Below are 19,473 nucleotides of genomic sequence, written 5' to 3'. Positions count from 1 at the left end.
AAGGTCGCAACAGCACACATGCTCTAACACTAGAACCGTTCAACGTAGGAAGGTGAAACTTCAGAACAAGCAACAGGAGTCATAACGATCCACACTGAAGGCGATTTCGGACGTTTGCCCAAAGCGCCACCTAGTGAACGGTGCGGGAAGTGCGTGAGAAATGCGCGGGAAGTGCGCCAGAGCGTAGAGGGCGGTCGCCAGGGTTCCCGCGGTCGCAATAGGCCGAAGCGGCGCTGAGCTGCGAGGGCCGTCCAACGCTGCTTGCAGCTTTAATTATCTTTACAGCTGAATAAATACAGGGATATGCAGCAACAGAGGCTTATAATAAATGTTGTAAGTTTTTGCTTAATTAAATCCAATAAAATGTTAACTTTAAGACAGTAAGTTAGCAGCATTATCTCCTACAGTATAGATATGCAAATCAGAAGAATGTCAGATGAAACCCGAGCCTATTTCAGAACAACAGAACAAATCTGGTTTACAGTTTGTTTCTGACTCTTCGTCTTCCTCAGACTCTCAGCCAAGTGACGGTCAGAGAAAACTCTCCTTCAATGGGGAGCTGAACGGTTTGCTGGGAGCGGGGCTGTTAGGAAGCGCCGATCGGTCAGCCATGTCGGAATCTACCAGACCCATCTCCACGGACATCAGCATCCTTCAGGAGAGCCAGAGGATGTGAGTAAATCCTATAAATCAGCCTCCCGGCCGTCTGAATGCGGCGTGTTTCTAAAACCCGACCTGTGCTGCGTTTCCAGCTGCCTTACTGGTGACGATGGGACCACCTGCATCCCCATCACCTCCAACAACGTGGAGATTGTGGCGAGTCAGGACTCCAGCATCAGCAGCAAGGCACGAGGGAGCAACAAGGTAAGGCGCAGAAACAGCCCTGTTGTAGGAGGAAATCACTTCATGCCTCAGTAAGGAAACGTTTGTGTGTTTCTTACTCTAATTCAGGTTAAGATTCAGCCTGTTGCCAAGTACGACTGGGAACACAAGTATTATTACGGCCGACTGATCGCCGTGTGCAACTCCTTCCTGGCTTACGCCATCAAAGGTGAGCCCTGCAGGAAATATGACTCGTTTCAGGCAGAATCCACACATCAGATAAACACAAACTATTAGGATATTTGTTTGCTCTTTTCAGGGTTTCTGCAGGGTCTTAAATGTAATATTCTCAATCTTAACTTTGTCCAGATTTTCCATTAGTTTGCATCCTGAACTTATATGTTCTTTCATTGTTTAATAAATTCAGACAACCAAAGGTTTTCTTTCCCTCCTTTCAGGAGCCAACAACCACGCCATGATTCGTGTTCTGAGTTTGGATTTTAACGAGCGCACCCTGCTGAAGGGGTTCACGGGGGCCGTCACGGACCTGGCTTTCGCCCACCTCGACTCGTCTCTGCTGGGTTGCGTTGACGAGGCGGGAAACCTGATGGTTTGGCAGCTCACTTTCACTGGCAACAAAATCCTGTATCCTGACATGTGGAGGGGTGACGTTACAACCATCATCGCTGTTTGGGTCTCATATCATCTCTGTAGGCACTAAAAGCCATTTTTACCATCTCTGCTAAAGTAAAGAGCCACAGATTGGCATTTTTCTTTAAGTATCAGGCAAAAAAAAGAATAAACTATGCAAGAAAATAACTTTCTTTTAGAAAACCATGTCGGCTTATTTCAGTTCTTTTCATATTTATAGAAAATAAATAAAATAAGCGGTTCACTCAGAAATGAAGCGTGTTTTTAAAGAGGGAACCTAAAACCAGACGGGTTTATTGTTTATTTAAGGGCCTGAATCTTTATTTACCTGAACTGTTTTCAAGTTTTATTAGAAGCAGGTTTTTATTTCTGTTTGTCTCTTTGTTGTAAGAAGGACACCAGATTTTATTAGTTTAAAATCTAATTGTTGAAAGATGTAAATCCTTTGGTGGATTTGGAGAGCAGTCGCACTGTGACAGGAAGTTGGGCGTAAAACGGCTCCGGTTTAGTTCATATTTAGCTGATTCTGGTAGAGAAACGCTGCAGAGCTTGTTCAGTTTGATTCAAATGTCGACAAATGTCTGCAACAATAAAACAACCCAATATATTCGTATTGTTAGTGGATTTTTGCTGCAGAAATTTCACACACATATTGAAAATCTGGCCAGGTGAGCTGCTCCAACTGCTCTCAGCTGTTGGTAGATTAAATCTAAAAATGATTCAGGTTCAAGTCGGGTTTAAGTCAGAGTTCCAAAGAGCCACAGGTTCAGATAACCACTCGGTACAACCTGAACTGGGTTTGGTCTTCATCTTTCTGGTGTTTGTTGTCCCCAGTCTTCCTTAACTCCAGTTCCCCTCAGAGATCAGATCGTGGTGCACATCCAGCGCCCGGAGAACACGCCGCTGAACTCCCACCGCCGCCTCGTGTGGTGCCCGTTCATCCTGGACGACAACGAGGAGAACCAGGACGACGCCAGCCAGACTTTGGCCCTCCTGCATGAAGACAGGGTATCAGTGATTTACTGAAGGAAAATCCACATTAGACTTCAAATAGGGAGTAGAAATCAACTTTAGGATGAATTCCTGAAAGAGTAGAAACTATAGAAATCCCACAGACCAGTAAAAATATAACAAATGAAGAGCATTAAGTTAAAAGTGGGTGATTTTTAGTTACACAAAAACATCCGTTTCATTGTTTTTATTCCACACACAGATAAAAGCAAACATTTGATTTCTGATCTCCGGTTTAGGCAGAGGTTTGGGATCTGGAGGTGTTGAGGGCCAACAACAGCAGCTGGCCTGTCGACGCCACTGAGCTGAAAGAAGGTCTCATCACCATCAAGGGCCACACCAAGGTGGGACAAAGTAATATTAAAGCACAGTATTGTTATTCTTCTTTGTGTGAGGCAGTATTGATGTTGTAATTAATTAAATTAGATTTTCTGCCCCAAACAATGCGTCTCTGTGGCTGTTTATGGCTGATCTGAGGTCATTTTAAAACACAGTTGAGCCTTAAAACAAACTTAAAAGAACGTAGCATTCAGAGTATGTGTTGGGGGTCTCAGCTTTGTGTTTTCTAAGGTTGATTAGCCATGGCGGCCATCTTGATCACTCACCTTTCACATCAGCGTGCAATAAAAAAATCACGTTTTTATGCTGCAGTTTCTGTTCTTGCCAGCTTGAAGGCACACGTCTGTGTGTTTTGTTGATTATTAATTAGACAAATATGCTGTGATTTCAGGATTCTTTATTAAACACGGTACTGATTGTTGCAGATCTGTGATGTGTGGACTCGGGTCGCTTTTAGAGAAGCACCTGGTGGGTCGACTGGACCCGGTCCTTAAAGAGTAAAATAATTACTTCCTGATTTTTTTGCAGCATGTAGAAAAGCTCACATACAGTATGTAGAAATGTAAGAACATAACTGGAGTGATTGAATGAAACTCATCATTATTTTGTGGTAATTTTACAGTTCTAAAATGTTTGGAACTGTAGCCACCACGGTGGGGGTCAAGGGACAACGGAGGGAGAGGACTTTACTGCTCTGATGAGATAAAAACAGAAGTCAGAGAGGGATAAATTAATAATTCCTGTAGAGGTTACAAAAAGCTCTTTGTTTTTTTTGCAGATTAGCAGCATTTGTATGATTCAAACTATCATTAGTCGTGAGTTTCTTTGACTTTTATTTTGTGAATCAAAAGCTGGAAAGTTTAGGAGCCGTAAAACAAGCTCTTCTGGTGTTCAGGTTTCAAATCAGAGAGCAGGGATCACTTCCTGTCTGCTAACAGCCGGCGGTGATGGTGGGATGCTGTTGTAGATTCCTCCCACATCTGATCTGTATGTTTGTCCCTCCAGAGAGTCAGCGAAGGAGCTTTGTCTCCTGATGGAACTGTGTTGGCCACAGCCAGCCATGATGGATACATCAAGTTCTGGCAGATCTACATAGAAGGAGGACAGGACAAGCCCAGGTGAGCAAGCAGGTCATCAGCTGTGGATCCTGGATGGGAAGGATGTTTGTTTTTAGCTCTGTTTTCTGTTGTCCAGATGTCTTCACGAGCTGCGGCCGCACGGAAGACGTCCCCTCTCCTGTCTCCTGTTCTGTGACAACCACAAGAGGCAGGATCCAGAGTGAGCGCAGCTGAAAACCACGACACGCACGCCTTCATCCCAGGCGCCGTTCGCCTTTCCCTCACTTCTGCTCCTTTCTGCTTGCAGGGTTCCTTTCTGGAGGTTTCTGATAACCGGAGCGGACCAGAACCAGGAGCTGAAGATGTGGTGCACCGTTTCCTGGACCTGCTTACAGACCATCAGGTTCTCCCCTTTGGTTTATCATTTTAACTCGAAAGCGTTTTTCTTATCTTTCATGGTTTGGGATTTGGTGACTCTGGGAAGCTGCTGAGCTGCAGCGGTTTGATGTTTTTTTTGTTTCGTCCAGATGAATGTTAGATGTTACTGCAAACCATCGAGTTTTTGAACAAAAAGTCACTTTTAACATAATTATATCTGGTTGTTGCTGCGTGACCAGTTTTACTTTCATATGAAGAGATTCTGAGCTGATTTTTTTATTTCACCTATCAGATATGTATGTTTTTCTTTACATCGCCTCAGAAAGGTTGTAAAAACTGTTGGTTGTTGTTTTTGTTCTCTCAGGTTCTCTCCAGATCCGCTGACCTCATCGGTTCTGCCGAGTCTGAAGGCCAGTTTGGATCTTTCTGCTGAATATCTGATTCTCACAGACGTGCAGAGAAAGGTTGGTGCGGCGTTCTCAGCTGTGTGTGTCCACTCACCTGTCCCTTAGGTGTTTGTCTCTGATGTCCCCGAGTCTGTCCTCTGCCAGGTCCTGTACGTGATGGAGCTGCGGCAGGACCTGGAGAAGGGAAAAGCCAGTTTCACGGCGGTGTCGGAGTTCCTGCTCACCCACCCTGTGCTCAGCTTCGGGGTGCGGGACGTCACCCTCAGCCGCCTGCGGCACACCGAGGTCCTCCCCGCAGAGGAAGAAAGCGAGAGCCTGTCCGCAGGTGATCCGTGCACGGAAACCCAATTTCACACCTAAATTAGGAGTAAACTGTTTAACTCGTGTTCTTCGTGGTTTGAAATGTTTCAAATAAAACAGTTTCCTGTAGTTCAGGGTTCCTGCAGAGTCTTGAAAAGTCTGAAATTTAGTATTTTCCAAGTTGTTTGTTTCAATCTTTTAAAATGTTAATTATATATAAAAGGCAGATATATTTAACATAACAGCCAGCAAAAACAACTTTTACAAGTAATATTTAAACTTAAACATAAATTTCTTGCAGCAGAAGGAAGTCGTTTCTCCTCCCAAAAGGCACTAAATTATTTATTAGTCAAATGTTTTGATCATTGTAGACTTTTTTTTTTACATTAGGTTTTAGAAGTTATCATAATTTTATATCTTTTACAGCTTGTAGCTTTATATAAAAATGTTTCTAATCTCTCATTAATCAAACGATATTAATGATTCAGTTTGTGTTTTTAATCACATCTTAATAATCTTATCTGTAAATCAAATCTCACTCAACGAGCCGCGTTTCTAGTTTAATTAAATATGAAATATGTCTTTTAGGTTTTAATTCTGACATTAAGTTAGTTGATATAAGAGCTCATTGGATGATTTATGTCTGTCAGACTAGAAAGAGTTTAAAAATCAACAATAAGTCTGATGTTTCCTCTCTCCCACGTCTGAACCTGACAGCAGATCAGTTTGTGATAAATTAAGAGTACAAATATAATTTTCTATAAACCTTTTTTGTTGTTTATGTTCGTTTCTGAAGAAGCTCCAACCTTTTTGCTCTCAGGTTATGAAGTAGAGAGAAGTCGAAACCTCAGAGGAAAGAGAGTTTAAAATTAAATATTAAATCTAGATTTATGTTTTGTCCTCCAGAGGGCGCCCAAGGACCCGCAGAGTCCAAATCTGGGATCCAGATTCAGCTCTACTGTGTTCACACCAAGTAAGTTTTCATGTTCCTGTGGATGTCAGAGTAACAAAGTCAAGCTGAATTATTCCAACATAAATAAAACTGTGAGGAGAAGTTTTAGGTGATTTGATGCAGTGGCTCGTATTCCTGATTTAATCTGCAGCTGTCGAGCTGAAACGAGCTGTTTCCTCCTCCTGTTCTTGTTGGAAAGAGTTTCTGTTTCTGCAGAAATGAATCCAGCTGTGGTTCTTGTTGACAGCAGTAAACAGGAAGAAAACCGAAGCAGATGTTTGAATATATGAGTCTGAAACAGAAGCTGTTTTCACACAAGCTCTGCAGCCCTGAAGTTACACTCGTGTTCAGAACATTTTCTCTGGATTTCTTGCTATTTGCTCGAGTTCCCCGGTGTTTTTTTTATTTTCCACATCAATACTTTCTGCCTCCGGTGCAGCCGGCTCAGATAATCACCTGGACTACTTTTTGTTTTTGAATCTTTTTACTGAAGCTCTTGTATTCTTAGGGTCTGGAGGAAGTTTGGGTTTAATTCTTTTGTGTTTATGTTTGGAAAAACCAGCTCAGATTGGGTTGTTTTTAAATCTGTTCTGCTTGTGTCTTCAGGAGTTTGCAGGACGTTCAGATCTGGTTTCAGCCCAACTTGGGATCCAACTCAGGAGGATTTCTTCATCGCTCCGATTCCCAGGATGGTTTGGGTAAGTTAACAAGTTTCAGGTCAAGAGAAAATGCTGATTTAAAAGATAAATCAAAGTCAGCCTTTTAGTTTATAAAGCTTTTTGAATAAATGTAAATCAAATGAGCAAAATATACTAAACTCTCAGTGGAAACTGTCTTAAAATCTTAATATCTGTAGCATCAGCATCACAGACACAAACTGCATGCAAAGATTACTCATTTGTCTGTGAAATGCTCACGGACTGAGTTGGGAATGATGGACGGTGCAGAGCGGCCATTTTCTTACCTCCACGTTTCGCCTCACATCTGAAGTGCTCTCGTATTTTGTCTTTGCAGCAGCGTTTTCAGATCATCTCACCGACCAGAGCTCCGACAAGGAATCTGGAAGTGGCTCGCAGACGGACCTCAGAAAAATCCCGCCGCTTCCCGCTCCCTCCGACTTCCTGTCAAACGTGGCGACCGGCGGCGGCGCGATGCCCAAACTGATGACTCCAGATGCCTTCATGACGCCGAGCACTTCGGTACGGACGTTTTTTACTTAAAGGAAGAGAACGACAGGAGCTCATAGTGTTATTCTGTTAAAGCCTCATGAAGCTTTACTTAATAAGCTCAAATACTGCAGATCATACTTTAAAAAACAATCTCTTCTGATTTTGTGCACTTTAAGATTGGAACCAGATTATAATTCCTACCCCTGTAATCACGCTGTCATCCTGCAGGTCCCGGCGTCTCCCGGTAGCAGCGCCAGCAGCCTGACCATCGTGACCGCCATCAGCAGCAACTCGGACTCTACTAACAGGTCCGATTTTCTGTGAGCAAACAGGCGAATTAATCACTGTAGTCTCACAGACTCTGCATGTTTGCCACCGGCGAGGCATGCAGCTGCGTTTTAAGCTGCCAGTTTTTGAAAATCAAAACTTATTTTTGCCGTCAAAGCTTGCAGAACTGAATTCTAGGCCATGCACGTTATTTTGTTGCCCACATCATACCGGGTATAACCCGCCTCAGCCCGTTTTGTACCAACCTCTGCAGCCAACCCTTCGTGGAACTGTAGACAGCTTTAATGAGATGGTTTTGCACTGTAGATAATTTTCTCTTGACGAGCTGCTGATCATCAGCGTGTTTGTGTTTCCACACGTCTCTTCCTGTGTGCAGAGCGATGGACGACGTGAGTCAGAGTCCCATCAGAGGAGACAACAACAGCAGCAGCTTGGGACACTCGGCCTCCAGCAGCAGCCCGAGAGCTGCTTCTGCCGTGCTGCTGCCCGGACTCGAGAGCCTGCCGGTAAGGTCCCACACCCCCCACGGCCTCTCCTCACACCTCAGTCAGGCTGGAAATCAGAACTGGGCTCTTCTGAATCTATTGGAATAAAAGGGAGTTTCTCACCAATAGAGACTTCCTGAACGTATTATAGGCTGCCAGTTAGCAAATAAATGATACATTCCTGCCTGTTTACACTGTGCCACAATAGAAAGAACTCAGAATCTTGTTCTTGGTTTCCAGTCGTTGGGGTCTCCTACTGGTCCTCTGGCTCTTGACAGTCCTCAGATCCTGGATTCTCCCCTCCTGCCGCCCCTGGCCTCTCCGACCAGAGCCCGCTCCCCGGATGTCATCTCCTCGGCCTCCACGGCTCTGTCCCAGGACATGCCGGAGATCGCCTCGCAGACCCTGCAGCTCCAGAGGGGACACGTGTCCGGTCTGGAGACCTTACCCCTCTCTGCCCTTCAGACGGACAGCATGGCGTCTGCAGCTTCTGCTCTGCACCTGCTGACCTCACCGCGCTCCGCCGGCAGCAACAGGTAAGCGTTTCATGACTCATTCACATCTTATCCATTCTGTATCATGTTTCTTTTTAAAAAGCGATGATATTTTCTCTCGCAGCTTGGTGCCCCTCGAACTGGGAGGCGCAGACGTGCCGGTGAGCGGGGCAGCAGAGGCAGAGCCCAGGCTCAGCAACCAGCCGTCTCTTCTGGAGAACGCCCTGTCGCAGGAGAACCCCGGGGCAGCCGGAGGCTCCTCGGACGGTAACATCAGCCACACGCCGTGGCCGGCCGCCCCGGACATCACCAGAGAAACCAGGAACAGTCTCAGGGACAACGGTCTGGGGGACTGGTCAGTAACCGCTCTGAAAACATTTGAACATTTCTCTAAAGATTAGAAGACTTAGTTCATGGTTTTAGGGTTCATGGATGGCAGTGAGGCGTTAACATTGATCCAGATGTTAAGAAGGAAATCAGCACCTTTGCAGCAATTCTGGAAGTCCAAAGAAAAGTAAATTTTTCCCAGTGATTAATAAACGTGTGGATGAGGGCGAGTCTTCCCCTAAAACAAGCTGCATGAAGTCAGGAGGAGCATCCTGTAAAAACCGTCATAGTTTCTGTCTTCAAGAGGATTCTTGTTGGCAAAACTGGTATCATAGGAATTAAAAATGCTTTAATGTCTTAAAAACACTCAACAAAATGCATCTAATTCACTGAATCATGTCTTCCACTAGTTTTACAACAATAAAACCAAATATCTTTGACCTTTCAATCAGTTTATTATCAGTTTGTTGCAGCAATATGAGGAGAATTAAAGAAAAGTTTCAACCCTGTGAAGATTACATGATTGCCCGCCTCCTACAGAGGCGTTGTTGCCTGTCTGTTAGCAAAATATCTCAGGGACCACTGGGCAGATTTCAATGAAAGTCTGAGGAAGAACTCATTCGTTTGGCGGTACTTTTACTATAAAAGTACGTCCTGAAGTACTGCCGGGGTTTTACTGAGGAAAGCTGATGTGTTGTAGTTCTGGGCATCTTTCAAAGTGTCTTCAGTTCGTGGGACTTTATTCTGTCTGATGAATCCTAGTTTACTTGTTTGTGTTTCAGTTCGAGGGAGGAGTCTCAGGAGAGACACCTGAGCTCACCGTACCACCGCCGCTCCTATCACCTCCCGCAAAGCGACAGTCAGGACGCTGCAGCCGAGCAGAGGTAACCCAGACCCCCTCAGGCTGCGCTCAGGACGTCCTTAAAGTTTATTACACTTCATCTCTTTATTTCTGCTTCTCTCAGCGACCCTGATGACGAGATCTCCAGTCTGGCTTCGTCTTCTGGGAACTGTGGCTCCCGCTCCTCTCACAGAATACCCGTCAAAGACTGGAAGTCCTCGCCGCGAGGCTCGCCGAAGCTCAAGAGGAAGGTCAAGAAAGATGACGGGTGAGGACATGAAGATCATCTCAGCTGCCAGGATGACACTTTATCTTGTTTTTTATTCTGTTTGTTTGGTGGAAATACAGAATTTAAGTCTTTAAAATGATGGTGCAGAACTGTTTTATGTGTTTATTCTTGATGAGTTGTGATGATGCTGGAAGCTCTTTAAGTACTGACAAACAGAAGAATGTAATTATTTACACAAAACTTTATTTTTGTTTTCTTTGCAGTGAATTTTCTCAGTCCAGACACATGGATCCTGGACAGGTAAGATGCTTACAGAAGATCAGTGCAGTTTGTCTCTGTGTACATTTACTACCACAGTATGAGTACAGTTTTACTTCAGCTCAGTCAGAAAGTATTCCGAGTGTTCGTACTGTGTTTGCTTGTTCTCCTGCACTGATAAAAAGTAAACATGTAAGGAACCAGCGTTCTGGGGGGCCTTCAGCAGCTCGGGGGGCTGGTCTTGTAGTCCTGAGGCTGCAGGTGTAAAACTACACCCCTGCAGAAGGAAACAACACTGGAATCAGCATTAACGTTGCTAAGAGCCGTGTTTTTCCTGCGTAGTTCTAACCAGAATACCTCAAACTGTATCCATTAATAATTATTAGAGAGGTAGAGAGGTATTGTTCAATGTCCTCGTGATCAGTCGGTGCGAGAAACAAATGCTGATGTTTCGTGTCTTAACTCTGCAGTTTAATGCAGAAGCTCAGGACGAGTTGCTGATGCTGCTGCGCACCCAGCAGAGGGAGCTAACCGAACTGTCGGCGCTGGTTGAGACCATGCCTGGTACCATCATGGCTCAGGTGGAGCATTTGCTGCTAAAACACCAGGAACAGGAGCGTATCCTTCAGTCCATTTCAGCCCGAAGGGCCGAAAGGTTAAAGTTCAGCCTGTGTTTTGACCGGTCGTGTTCCCCTGAGCCTTGACTCGTCCCGACCTCAGACCGCAGACTGGATCGAGTCCTGGCGGAGAGTCAGAACCATCAGCAGCGGCTTCAGGAGCAGCTCGGCCAGCAGCTCGGCCACGCCCTCAGCTCGGCGCTGACCAACAGGATGGACAAAGTGCTGCGAGACGAGCTGAAGAAAACCGTCCCGCAGAGTAAGAAAACAATCTTTATTTCTAACCATCCTTTTAGCTACTCTTCTGCTGCTTTTAGATTTCAGCTAGCTTTTTGCCTCTTTTCTCTTTAACTCAGTTCTTGAAGTCGTCTTCAGGAAGTTGAGCTTCTCTTGTTTGAAGCTTGAGGTCATTTCAGGCTGAAGGGAAATAAAAATAGCACTCCGCGGTCTCCGGAGAGATGTTTTCCCGCCTCACCTCTCCTGCTCTCGAAGCGTGTTCCTTCTCTCCTTTTCTCTGATGTCGTTTGTCTGATTATAGATCTGTCCTCCCAATTCCTTTGCAGCGATTTCTAAAAGTCTGGAGCCGGTGACGGGCCAGCTGAACAACACGATAGCTGCTAAACTGACCGCCGTGGAGGTCACCCTGAAAGACAACATCAGCAAGGTGGTCAAATCCAAGGTGGGCATCCGTCTGCTTCGTGTTTATTAGAGTTTCTGTAGTTGGTATTTCAGGAGGTTTCTCTGGACTTCCTGTTTCTCAGAACCTCACCGACGCCATCGGTCGAGCAGCAGCCGAAGCGATACAGGGACCCATCCAAGCAGCCTACAAAGACGCTTTCCAGAGCACCGTGCTGCCCGTGTTTGAAAGAGGCTGCCAGACCATGTTTCAGCAAATCAACGACAGCTTCAAACAAGGCACGCACGAATGTAAGCACAACTTCCCACAGAAACCTTCTTCTGACAGTTTGTGGTGGACCAGAGAAGTCTGGCAGCAAACAAACTGATTCAAGTTATCTCAAATGTGTATTTATTTGTTTTTGGGGGGGCAGAAGAAGAGCTGAGACCTCAGTGGTTTTGGTGACTAATCAGGAATAAATGCAGGAAAACCAAACTTGTTAAACCAAACCCTGCAGCCATGTTAGGCGTGTTTTTATTCCCTTTACGGGAACTGCTTGGAGCAGAAAGCTTTGTTTAGTCCAGGAGGTAAAATTAAATATTATTAAGATTATTTTGGGATCGTTGCATCTTCAGGTTTGTTGTCAGAGTCATCCTGAGTGTTGGACCTCAGTCCAGTGTTTGTTTTTGGTCGAGACCCCCCCGATCAGACCTCAGTGTGTCTCTCAGTCGTTTAAAGGGTTAATGTTAGGCGTTAGATTAGTTGAGGTGGTGTCTCACTGGGCTGTAAGTGTTGGAGGGAGTCTCTAAAATGTCTTGGAACGGTCGTGGGGGGGTCTTGGTTTCCCCTCATGAGGCTCGCAGTTTAATTACTCGAACTCTGAAGTTGTTGAAATAATTAGTTTGATGCATTTCTCTCAAAATAGTCTCAGAGTTATTCTGGGCGTCTCAAACTTTAGTTTCTGTGAATTCCAGGGCTGCATTTTGACTCCTGCACAGGAGATGACAGAAACATCTGAGGCCAGGTCTGAAATAATAATTATTTAAACCTGTTTTTATTGCAAAGGTGTACTCCAGTTGGTTAAATCCTAAGCACACCGAGGCGAGGACGATGTGAGCGAATCAAACATTATGCACATGATTTTTAAAAACTTGGTCGCTTAAAAACACGGCCCAGACGCTCAGATATCAGTCAGGCAGAAAGTTTTGGGTCTCCAACATAAAACCCTTTAGTGGTGCTGCAGAGACGATGTAACTCTGTTAATGCAGATTATAATAAACTGCAGCGTGTTTGAGTTCGTAGTTCAGAGCGAGTATCTCTTAACATTAACTGATGAGTTTACATAAATAAATGAAGGCAGTTTGATATTAAAGTGAGTCAGAGGAAGAGGAGGAGCCTTCATTCTGACCTTCATCTCTGCAGACATCCAGCAGCTCGATACTCACATGAAGAACCGGAAGCAGAGAGAGCAGGACGCCCGGGACCCCATGATCGGGCAGCTCCAGCAGATGATCGACAGCTTCCAGAGCTCCACCGATCAGCTGGCCAGCAGCATCACAGCCACCGTCCGGGCCGAGGTCCAGCACCAGATGCAGATGATGGTGGGAAAGTATGTATCCGATACTGCGGCACCAGCGTTTACACACACACCACCCTGAGCACTAAACGGAGAGCTGCTTTTAACGTTTTACTCACAGAGACCGACAGATCAGGTACGTAAATCAGCAGATGTTTGCAGCTGTGCCCACTGAGCAGCTGCAGAATGGATTGGAGAGTAAAAACAAGCAAAGCCTAATCCTGAGGCTAATGTAGGAGCATATTTTTTGTCAGGTCTCTCGTTCCCCGTGCAATTAATTCACCAGCCTCCAGAGTTTCTAGATTATCAGGGGTGAAGCAGACAGGAAGTGGCTGAACAGCTAAAACTTTAGATCTGAAGAAAGAAAATGACACTTTCAGGGGATGTTAAGTCAAACTAGAGAACTGAAGAAGCTGAAATTAAGTTGTTGTTAAAGCTAAAAAATAAGTTGGTAGCATATTAGCAAAACGCTAGCTAAAAGCTAACCATATCAGAATGGCAGCTAAAAACTAAAAGCTGCCAAAAAAAAGTAAAAAGTGGACAAAAACCAACAGTCATAGCACCCATCTCCTGAATGAGCTGCGTGGTTTGATATTTGCTGAAATATAAAGTCTGCAGAATAAACAGCACAGCGATCTGAGGTCTGGATCTGCGTTCTCAGTGTAAGAGTCTTTATTTCCTGCTGTAAACTGTGCGTTCTCCTCAGTCTGCAGGAGTCCATTCTCAGCCACGTGCAGCGGATCGTCAAAGGGGAGGTGAGCCTGGCCATGAAGGAGCAGCAGGCGGTGGTCACCTCCAGCATTATGCAGGCCATGAGGTCTGCGGCTGGAACCCCCGTCCCCACGGCGCACCTCGATTACCAGACGCAGCAGGCCAACATCCTGCAGTTCCTCCAGCAGGGCCAGCTCAACCAGGCCTTCCAGCAGGTAATCAGAGCCGGTACAGAGCTCTGCAGTCACACGCCGCTGCTCGTGTGCACCGAGGGCCTCAGCCTCCACCATGACCTGTGTGGGCTGCAGGCTTCATTACACTTGTTTGTATTCTCTGGTCCTGCTCTCGGCTCTGCAGTAGTCTCAGCGAGGTGCTTCCTGTTTAACACCCTGTTGTGGTTAACCATCAGATGGTTAATGTTACGACTCGGTCGACCTTAACGAGTCTTCCCGGTGCTCTCTGATTAAAGGCGGAGCTTCTGTGAGACGTTAACAGCCCTCTCCGTGCGTCTCGCCCCGCAGGCTCTGTCGGCGACCGACCTGAACCTGGTGTTGTACGTGTGCGAGACCATCGACTCGCAGCAGGTGTTCGGTCAGAGCCCCTGCCCTCTCAGCCAGCCGGTGCTGCTCTCTCTCATCCAGCAGCTCTCCTCCAACCTCTCCACCCGCTCCGAGCTCAAAATCAGGTGAGGAAGACGAGCCGAGCAGCCTGCTAAATGTTTCATCTGGATTAAATAAACAGAGCAGGGAAGACAGATTGTTTTCTATAATAAACCATGCAGAAAAGAAACAAACAAGGAGCTGAACACAAACATCAACAGAGTTTTCAGATTGTTTCTTTGCATCTATCTCTTTAAAGCAACCCCAAAGATAATAAAGGTACTTTTACCTTTGTTATGTTTGAATTTACTCAGTCTTTCTAAGCTTTTACCTGTCTGACTCTTATTTAGAATAAATATTTAGAATAAATGACACAAAATCTGATGCAGAAACTCGACTTTCTTCTTGTTTATTTATCACTTTTTTTTAAATGTCAATAAGATGAAGATGAAATGTTATTCTGTGTTTCAGTAATATATGAAAATCTGCATTATTGATACCAAAGAAGCAAACTCGTTGCTTTTTATTAATATTTCAGCTTGGTAAAAACCAACGTCTCCGTGTGACAAAAATGGAAACAAACAAATAAAACGGACAGAACATTAAAACATCTTGCATTATAAACCTTAACATGCTGAAATGACGTTTTCCTTCAAACACTAAACGTCTTAACGTCCATCCTGACCGCCGCGAGGCTCGTTCTGCTTTCTTTCTTTATAAATTTCATCGTGTTCTCGTCTCGTAGTTTTCAGTTTTGGATCAGAAACCTGTAAACGTCTCTCAGATCCTCTGCGCTCCGTCGGTAATAAAGCCAGCCTTCGTCTAAACTCTTCCTCGCCGTCTAGTCTCCGCCGTCCGCCCATTATTCAGCGTCTCCTGTGGGCGCAGTGGTGCTGAAGTGCTGACCCCATCACGGCGCTCCGTCTGCTGCATGGCTGCTCGGGGAGCGCAGCCCGGCCCGTGAACGCTATCACACATTACAGGAGCTCGCTATTCTTCTTCCTGTTTGATGTTTTATTCTGAAAGCCGGCACGTCTCAGTAAAAGGCCGTTCCTTCGCTCCTTTCTTTGTACTTTCCCGAGTCTTATCTCCTTGTTTTCTGCTCCGTCTGCTTCACGCTGCAGCTGGTAGAAAGGCGTGGCCGCGGTCATAATTAAACTAAGAGCTCGCAGATTGACGGCTGGGCAGAGTCGTGGTGGACGTTCTGACTCAGCAGCTTCCTGAGACGTCTCTGCATGTCCTCCCCGTCATCCTGACACGATGAATCAAAGAAAACTACAGATGAGATCATTCCTCCACGAGCAGAAACATCAAGGTTAAATCTGGATTCTGTGCATGGAGGCGAAAAACGATGTTTTAATTTGTCTTTTCTTTCATTCTGGAGGAAAGAATTCCTCGAGGTCGTCTTATCTTTTCCCTCGTTTTTTTATTTTTAATCTTTTTTTATCTGATAAGATAAAACAGATAAGATCTGTTGTCGTTTATCTCCGGACAGCCACCTTTTTAATATTAAATTTGGCACAAAGACACAATACTTTATGACTTGCGTTGACTTTGGTGAGAAAATAAAAATATATGATAACGGAATAAATTAAACTAAAATGAACGGAATGTGGCAGCATGCTTTAATAAAACATGGAAGGCAGTGATCTAATGGAGGCGATTGGGTTGATGGTAAAACACAGAAAAATAAATAAAATGAGATAAAAAACAAACAAACCCCGACAGCACGGGTGTGTCAGTAAGATCCTGAGCTACTTCAACCTTAAAATGACTCTTTTTGTTCTTTACTTTAAGGAACAGTTTGAGTTTTATTCATGCAGGAAAATCTCACTAATTAGGAGATAAAATCAGGCAATAAGGAGCTCAGTGGGCATCGTATGAAACACGCAGGTTTCCGCAGGATCACAGAGGCCTTCTGATGGGAATCCCGCGCCGTGAAGACCGGGGGAAAACGGCGGTCCGGGTCGGGTCATTAACTGGCTGCGAGGAACATGTTATAAAACCGGAGCGGGGAGTAATGTGAAGCCAGGGAGCCTCGGCAGCAGTTAAATGTGTGTATCTGCAGCGACGGGCAGGTGATTCTCTGCAAGTTAATAACTTTCAGAAGGACGATCTGAGCAGCGACATTAAAAGCCTTCTTTTAAAGAGCGTGCTGGCGGCGCTCCGGCGACCTGGCAGGAAGCCAGCAGGCGGTCGGAGGACGGCTCTGTGGTTCCGTACCACCAGATGTCTGACTTTGAGTTGGAGGTGATCACGAAGAACCCGGTTCTGCTGCAGAACCGAAAGTTATTCCTTGTGATCACCCGCTGCCGATAAAGGCAGGCAATCATGTAACTGCCTCTGGGTGTGTTTGACTGTTAGCAAAATATCTCACGAACCATGGTCAACACAAAGACAGCTCGAACGCTGTCATTTTTACAGCTACTGAGCTCAAACGTCTAACTTCTGAGTGCTTGAGGTCTAAAGTCAGCGATGAACCAGAGTTGTGTTGAAAACTTTTAAATCCCACCTTTAGGATCGTTGTTCCCAGCCGTCTTTACCAAAGAGACCACAGGTCTTTCAGATACTTTCCTGTCCTCCACTTTCCTCTTTGTGATGGACACAAACAGGGACTGAAACTGAAAACCAGAAAACTTTCAGACTTTCAGGATTAGGACTTTATCTCATTTCTTTAATTTGATTATAATCTGGTTCTATTACAACAGAAGCTGTTCATTCTCTGACCCTGTCCTCGTTTCATCCCCCCCCAGCTACCTGGAAGACGCCGTGATGAACCTGGACCACAGCGACCCCCTGACCAGAGACCACATGTCGTCGGTTCTGACCCAGATCCGACCGAAGCTGATCGCCTTCCTGCAGCAGGAGCCCCACAGTCCGCTCAGCAAGAGGGCGCGGCGCCTGCTGATGATGCTGCAGGGGCTGGTCAGCCATTAGCCCCGCAGCGGCACGCGGCGCCGCTTCTCCAAGAATGTTTCAGAGGAAGGAACCATCAGGGACCGCTCCGACCTGCTCCGACCCGCTCCGACCACGTTCTGGGATCTGAGCTGCTTCTCCTCCCGGTTATTTCCCCTCGCATCGATCGTGTTATTTAGTTGAATCATTTTGTTGTTGTTGGCGCTCAGGTCAGAACCTTCGTTCCTGTCTCGGTTCTGAAGAAGACTTAAAGAACGCCCAGCCTGGCGCGGCTCGTCCTGTTTCCGTTTGAACGGCCTGAAGAGCAGCTTGTTTGTTTCTTTCTTTCTTTACCCGACTGGAATTCCCAGAATCATGCTTCTTTCAGTTCAACCTGGCGACCCAAAGCTGCACCTTTTCTCTCGTTTCTCTGTAGGCTGGAGGCAACATTCTGGCTGAAATAACTGTGAAAAAACAAGTTTTCACACAAATTTTATTTTAGAATTGGATCAAAGCAGATTTGACGTGATAGCTAACAAACAAACTGCCTCTTTTTTTTTGACGTTTCTTTAAAATCTGATCCGAGTTCTGCAGCCGTCCTCGTTATCTCCTACATGTTAGCTCCTTTTTATATATATAAATAAAAAAAGCATTTAGCATTTGTAAGCCATGTATACTTGCTTAAAAAGTTGTAAAAGTAGATGAATAATAACATTTTGATTGTTACTGACCTTCTTTTTTTCAAATAATGTGCAGTTACTTCTCTTAGACTGTAGGGGGCAGCACCTATTCGGTCTCCCTGCTTTCCATGTTTAGGTTTTGGGAAATCATTCCTGCTTTTTGCTTTTTGTTTCAGTATGTTTAAGCAAACGAGCAGGTTGTGTCTTGTTTTGTTGACAAACTGCAGGGCGGCTGATTGTAAAATAAAGGAATCGTGTGTTTAGATTCTGTTGGTTTTGTCTAGAAAGTGCCTTACTGTCCTCCATCTGTGTTCGACAGCGTGTAAGGTTAAAGTGAGACACACAGCTGCTTTTTATTTGTTCCTGCTGAGGTGGATCAGCAGAGGAGAACCTGTTTTTATTTGACAGAAGTCCGCTTCGACCCGTTCAAAGTGTGGAAGTTCTGCTGTTTCTCTCTGTTTCCTCCCGCCCGGTTCTGTTGTTTATAGTTTGTTTTACCTGAATTGTTTTGGAATAAAAAATGACGATAATAATCGAACCATGAGCAGTTTGTGTGTGTTTACAGAAATATTTTAATTTCAGCTTTGGCTGCTGACTTTAGTTCATCCTGATCTACATCCAACGGTTCCTCTTTAAGTCATTCTGAAATGCAGGTCCGCACTCAATGTAAACAAACCACTTTTATCTGCATACTTCAGCCAACAACACCACTCATTTATTCAGTTTAGTTTATTTATCAGTAAACATATCAGAGACGGTCAGTCCTTAAAGTTTTCAGCTCTTCGCCCACAGAGGGCTCCTGTTATATTATTAGTAGTACTAGTAATACTGCTAGCAGCATTAGTAAAAGTACTAGTAGTAGTAGTATCGTTGTTGTTATTAACCTTCGTATGACCTTCATGATGGAAGAAGCAAAAAGAGGATTATTTCAGTTTTCTTGCAGAGCTCCATCCATCAGGGACTCTGCTGTCCTCCTCTTCCTCCTCCTCCTCCTCCTCAGCACGCGCCTCCCATCAGCTGCTCTCAGAGCGGAGCTGCAGCAGAGAGGAGGAGAACCGCAGGAGAACCGCAGGAGAACCTCTCTCCAGCCCCCGGACTGCAGGATTTCCTCCCCCCAGCAGGATCGGACTCTGGAGGTCCGGATCGGGACTGAAACTCGGGACTCGGGACTCTGAGGACGAACTTTCGGGTCGGGATGTGGTCTCTGCTGAACTCCGCGCGCCTCCTGATCCTGCCTGTTGCTCTGCTGCTCGGTGAGTTCAGAACATCCTTCAAACCCAGAGTTTGTTGTTTGTTTGTTTGTTTGTTTGTTTGTTTGTTTGTTTGCGCTCCTCCTCTCTGCGGCTGCAGGGAGGATCCGGGAGCAGGTTCTGGTTCTGGTTCTGGTTCTGGAGGTTGATCCGGTTCTGGACTTCTTGGTTCTTGTGTATGTGTGTTTAAGATGCAGTCCTGATCCGTGTAGAGCTGCTGGTTTGTCCCGTGAGCCTCTGCGGGGTTCGGGGTTTCCCGCAGCATCCTCCTGCTGAGGAAGAGGAGGAGGAGGAAGGTGCTGCGGGACCGATCCGGTCTGAGAGGGACCGGATCGGTCTCCTGGTCTCTGCTGCAGTGGGGGGTGTCTCAGAACCCCTCAGACCCCCTTAGACCCCACAGACCCCCTCAGACCTCCTCAGACCCCCATAGACCCCACAGACCCCCACAAAGCCCCTCAGACCCCCACAAAGCCCCTCAGACCCCCACAGAGCCCCTCAGAGCCCCTCAGACCCCCACAGA

General features: G+C 45.7%; 2 protein-coding genes across 2 annotated transcripts in view; both read left to right on the top strand.

Annotated features, from left to right (window-relative positions):
- The window catches only part of edc4 (enhancer of mRNA decapping 4), a 23,545-nt gene extending 5,298 nt beyond the window's left edge, over positions 1-18,247 (top strand). The window contains exons 2-30 of the mRNA XM_017441679.3: positions 513-672; positions 753-864; positions 952-1,051; positions 1,281-1,467; positions 2,334-2,481; positions 2,724-2,828; positions 3,829-3,941; positions 4,018-4,101; positions 4,189-4,284; positions 4,624-4,723; positions 4,811-4,991; positions 5,873-5,939; positions 6,525-6,616; positions 6,933-7,117; positions 7,316-7,395; positions 7,752-7,881; positions 8,101-8,396; positions 8,479-8,709; positions 9,464-9,565; positions 9,647-9,790; positions 10,015-10,051; positions 10,480-10,627; positions 10,730-10,885; positions 11,190-11,305; positions 11,388-11,553; positions 12,665-12,851; positions 13,525-13,744; positions 14,051-14,214; positions 16,882-18,247. Coding sequence (XP_017297168.1) covers positions 513-672; positions 753-864; positions 952-1,051; positions 1,281-1,467; positions 2,334-2,481; positions 2,724-2,828; positions 3,829-3,941; positions 4,018-4,101; positions 4,189-4,284; positions 4,624-4,723; positions 4,811-4,991; positions 5,873-5,939; positions 6,525-6,616; positions 6,933-7,117; positions 7,316-7,395; positions 7,752-7,881; positions 8,101-8,396; positions 8,479-8,709; positions 9,464-9,565; positions 9,647-9,790; positions 10,015-10,051; positions 10,480-10,627; positions 10,730-10,885; positions 11,190-11,305; positions 11,388-11,553; positions 12,665-12,851; positions 13,525-13,744; positions 14,051-14,214; positions 16,882-17,065 — 4,091 coding nt within the window. The 3' untranslated portion in view covers positions 17,066-18,247. The remainder of the gene's footprint in view (positions 1-512; positions 673-752; positions 865-951; positions 1,052-1,280; positions 1,468-2,333; positions 2,482-2,723; positions 2,829-3,828; positions 3,942-4,017; positions 4,102-4,188; positions 4,285-4,623; positions 4,724-4,810; positions 4,992-5,872; positions 5,940-6,524; positions 6,617-6,932; positions 7,118-7,315; positions 7,396-7,751; positions 7,882-8,100; positions 8,397-8,478; positions 8,710-9,463; positions 9,566-9,646; positions 9,791-10,014; positions 10,052-10,479; positions 10,628-10,729; positions 10,886-11,189; positions 11,306-11,387; positions 11,554-12,664; positions 12,852-13,524; positions 13,745-14,050; positions 14,215-16,881) is intronic.
- Positions 18,248-18,711: 464 nt separating this feature from the next.
- The window catches only part of nrn1la (neuritin 1-like a), a 54,938-nt gene continuing 54,176 nt past the window's right edge, over positions 18,712-19,473 (top strand). Inside the window, exon 1 of the mRNA XM_037978468.1 lies at positions 18,712-18,956. Within this exon, the coding sequence (XP_037834396.1) occupies positions 18,899-18,956 (58 nt within the window). The 5' untranslated portion in view covers positions 18,712-18,898. The remainder of the gene's footprint in view (positions 18,957-19,473) is intronic.

The sequence above is a fragment of the Kryptolebias marmoratus genome, linkage group LG11 (genome assembly GCF_001649575.2).
Source record: "Kryptolebias marmoratus isolate JLee-2015 linkage group LG11, ASM164957v2, whole genome shotgun sequence".
In the NCBI taxonomy this organism is placed as follows: domain Eukaryota; kingdom Metazoa; phylum Chordata; class Actinopteri; order Cyprinodontiformes; family Rivulidae; genus Kryptolebias; species Kryptolebias marmoratus.
Note: the sequence above shows the minus strand (reverse complement) of the source record. Positions and strands in the feature narration are given on the sequence as shown.